We start from the raw sequence: 2954 nt of genomic DNA, 5'->3' as shown, positions 1-2954 counted from the left end.
GTTTGAAACTCTTATTTACCCTTTAACCATTAATGAAAAATGTCTTGTTATACCTTTAGATGACCAATTACAGAATCCGCTATATATTTAATTTGGTTTAAAATCCGGGTCATAAGCACACCATCTTATAATTCTCAGGTTATAATGTAGTAGGGCTGTTGTAAACGAGTATTTTAGTAATCAAGTAATCTATCGATTATTCTTAGGATTAATCGAGTAATCAGATTAAAAAAAAGATAAAGTACAACATTGTTAAATCTAACATAACAGCAGTAGTACTATGACATATCAACATCAGTCCAATTTTTCACATTTGAGCTTCCCCAACAATAACTTTTCTGTAGTTTAGAAAACTAACCTGTAACAATTTCTTAACACTTTCCAAGTTAACCTGAAGAAATGTTATACAAAAATCTGAAATTATATTCAATTCAATAAGCTTATAAAAAATGTCTGTACTCCAGCTTTTCGTTTATGCATTCATCTTCAGTCAATGTTATAGATGCCCAGCCATTTATAGCTTTTGTGTTTATGTTAGCAACGGAATTTGACACCTTTGTTCGTCACACACAGACCTACCAGCTACATGCCGTCACAATGAGCTATGCCACCCATTTGTTGAGACCGGGATGATATGAAATAAATTTTCCGGTTCGTCCGTAAAGCTACACCTACGTTAATTATCTAATGCGCAGCTGCCCACAGTGTACAGTCTATCCGCCCACCTGTATAAATACACCTGCATAAATACACCTGCAGCGCTCCTCCTCGCTCTGAACACCGGCCACCAGGCAGCAGCTCCAGGAGCCATATGCCAGGCATCGCGCCAGTCATTTTAAGGATGCTTATTGGTCCCCCGAAAAACAACAAAGACCCGGACATTATCATCAATCAATAAAATCCTCCCAGGCCAAACTTGAAAACTGGACGTTATGCTGCTAACACTTAGATTTTGTCAACAACTCAGCGCAACGCAAGTAATAACCCGGCCAGAACATGGTGTATTAAATAATAAAATATAACTTAACGAAGCTTCGAGGCAGATAAATTTTCCTTGAGGAATTTTAATAATCGAGGTACTCTAATCACTCGAGGAATCGTTTCAGCCCTGTAATGTAATTTATATTCCTGTTTAACTTTTGACCACACTTTTAATTGGAATTTTACCAAGAATTTTCAGTTTTGAGTAGAAGCCGTTCTAAATCTCTATTCCCCAATACTGCCTGCAGAGGAGGATCCAGAATAAGAGCTAATTCAATGTCCTTCCATCAAGCATTATAGATTTTATTACAAAGGTTTCTCAGTTTAATTTGTGCAGAATAGAAGTAATTATTCAAATGTGGTAAATTCATGCCCCCTTTTTCTTTTGTTTTTAAATCTAATTCTTGGCTCTTTTGCTAGCCATGTAAATTTGGAAAGCATTGTATCCCACTTTATAAATTGCTTTTTTGTCATTTCTACCGGTAGGGCTTGGATCAAGAAGATAAGTCTTGGTAATAGGTTCATTTTCACAGATTGTATTCTTTGGGTTAAACTCATGAAGGAGGGGACTGTTTGTCGTTATATTTCCAATCTAATTTTAGTCAGATCATGGTTTCAGCTCTATCTGTAAATAAATTTGTCTTTAATGAAAATAACAGTGTTGTATGAACTGTAATCCAGCTTCTCCCAGATGATCCTGACAAGAAGCCACAAGCCAAGCAGCTCCAAGCCAGAGCAGACTACCTCATCAAATTACTGAGCAAAGACCTGGCCAAAAGAGAAGCACAGAAACAAACTGGAACAGTGGGTCTCATTTTCGTTAATTTATTCTTCCACATTAAGACTTATTCTAAGGTCTTAATGTGGACTTAAATGAACTTTTTGTATGTTGTCTAGGCTAATTCACGGAAGAAGAAACCAAGAAGGAAAACCGTCAAAACTCTAAAGTCAATAAAGGGGGATGATGTGATCAAGAGCCCATCTTCAGATCTGACATCAGACAAGAGATCCGATGATGACAATGAAATTGATGTGGAAAAGGTACATTTGAATCCTATTTGTTATTTGCTGCCTTAAACCTTAGTTTTTATGGGTATAGTAACATGGTTTACTGTTTTAGAGGATGGCAACTGGGAAGGCTCCAACCAAACATGTTCAAGAAGACACATTAAAGGGAAAGGACGATTATAATGAGGATCATGAGCATCAAGCTTCTTCATCAGAGGAGAGAGACTGTGAAGAAAAAGAGGGAAAAAAAGAGGAGGCTGAAAGCTGTGACATTAAAGAGAGTAAGGAGCCAATACAGAAACAGGAGGATGACAGCGGTGAAAAGGTGGTAAAAGTTGTCTAAAGACAAAGTGAACAACTACGTTTTGTTCCTTTTCTTCATAAATATAAAAAATCTAGCTTTTTCTTTAACTTTGATTCCAAATTCTTTTCATCAGATTGAAGTAAAAACTGAGGTACGAGAAAGGACAAAGAGAGCTTCAAACTTGTCAGTTCAGAAGGCATATACTGCAGATAATGTGCCAGTATGTGAGGAATCTGAGGAATTGGACCAAAGAACTTTCAGTGTGGTATGTTGATCAGTGCTTCAATCTTATTCATTCACATTGTGTATATACTGAAGTAGTGAAGTAAACAGCATGTGTTGACACAAGGAGGATAGGACAACAGATTTGACTTATCACAATATTCTTATTCAAGTGAGTTAAACCCATAAGCCCTTTTAAAAATGAGAAATGAACTGGATTTTGAAAATAAGACTAGATCACAGTAATGTCTCATTATTTTCGGGTTTATAAACTGTAAATTGTTTTTAACATCTAAAATTTCTGTAAAAATTGCCAACATTACTAAACAGACATAACTTATTGTGAGAAGTTATTGAAGTCACAGTTGAATTTAAAATAGACCGATAGATAGACTGGCCATCTGGTAGACCGACGCCCACTTATAACCCGGGCCAGGGC

General features: G+C 36.5%; 1 protein-coding gene across 1 annotated transcript in view; it reads left to right on the top strand.

Annotated features, from left to right (window-relative positions):
• Positions 1-2954, top strand: part of LOC106936264 (chromodomain-helicase-DNA-binding protein 1-like) — a 61050-nt gene that overhangs the window by 47255 nt on the left and 10841 nt on the right. Inside the window, exons 10-13 of the mRNA XM_015017142.1 lie at positions 1663-1785; positions 1879-2022; positions 2102-2314; positions 2427-2558. Coding sequence (XP_014872628.1) covers positions 1663-1785; positions 1879-2022; positions 2102-2314; positions 2427-2558 — 612 coding nt within the window. The remainder of the gene's footprint in view (positions 1-1662; positions 1786-1878; positions 2023-2101; positions 2315-2426; positions 2559-2954) is intronic.

The sequence above is a fragment of the Poecilia latipinna genome, unplaced genomic scaffold, assembly GCF_001443285.1.
Source record: "Poecilia latipinna isolate Pla-1442-1.1 unplaced genomic scaffold, P_latipinna-1.0 Scaffold2107, whole genome shotgun sequence".
NCBI lineage: Eukaryota > Metazoa > Chordata > Actinopteri > Cyprinodontiformes > Poeciliidae > Poecilia > Poecilia latipinna.
Note: the sequence above shows the minus strand (reverse complement) of the source record. Positions and strands in the feature narration are given on the sequence as shown.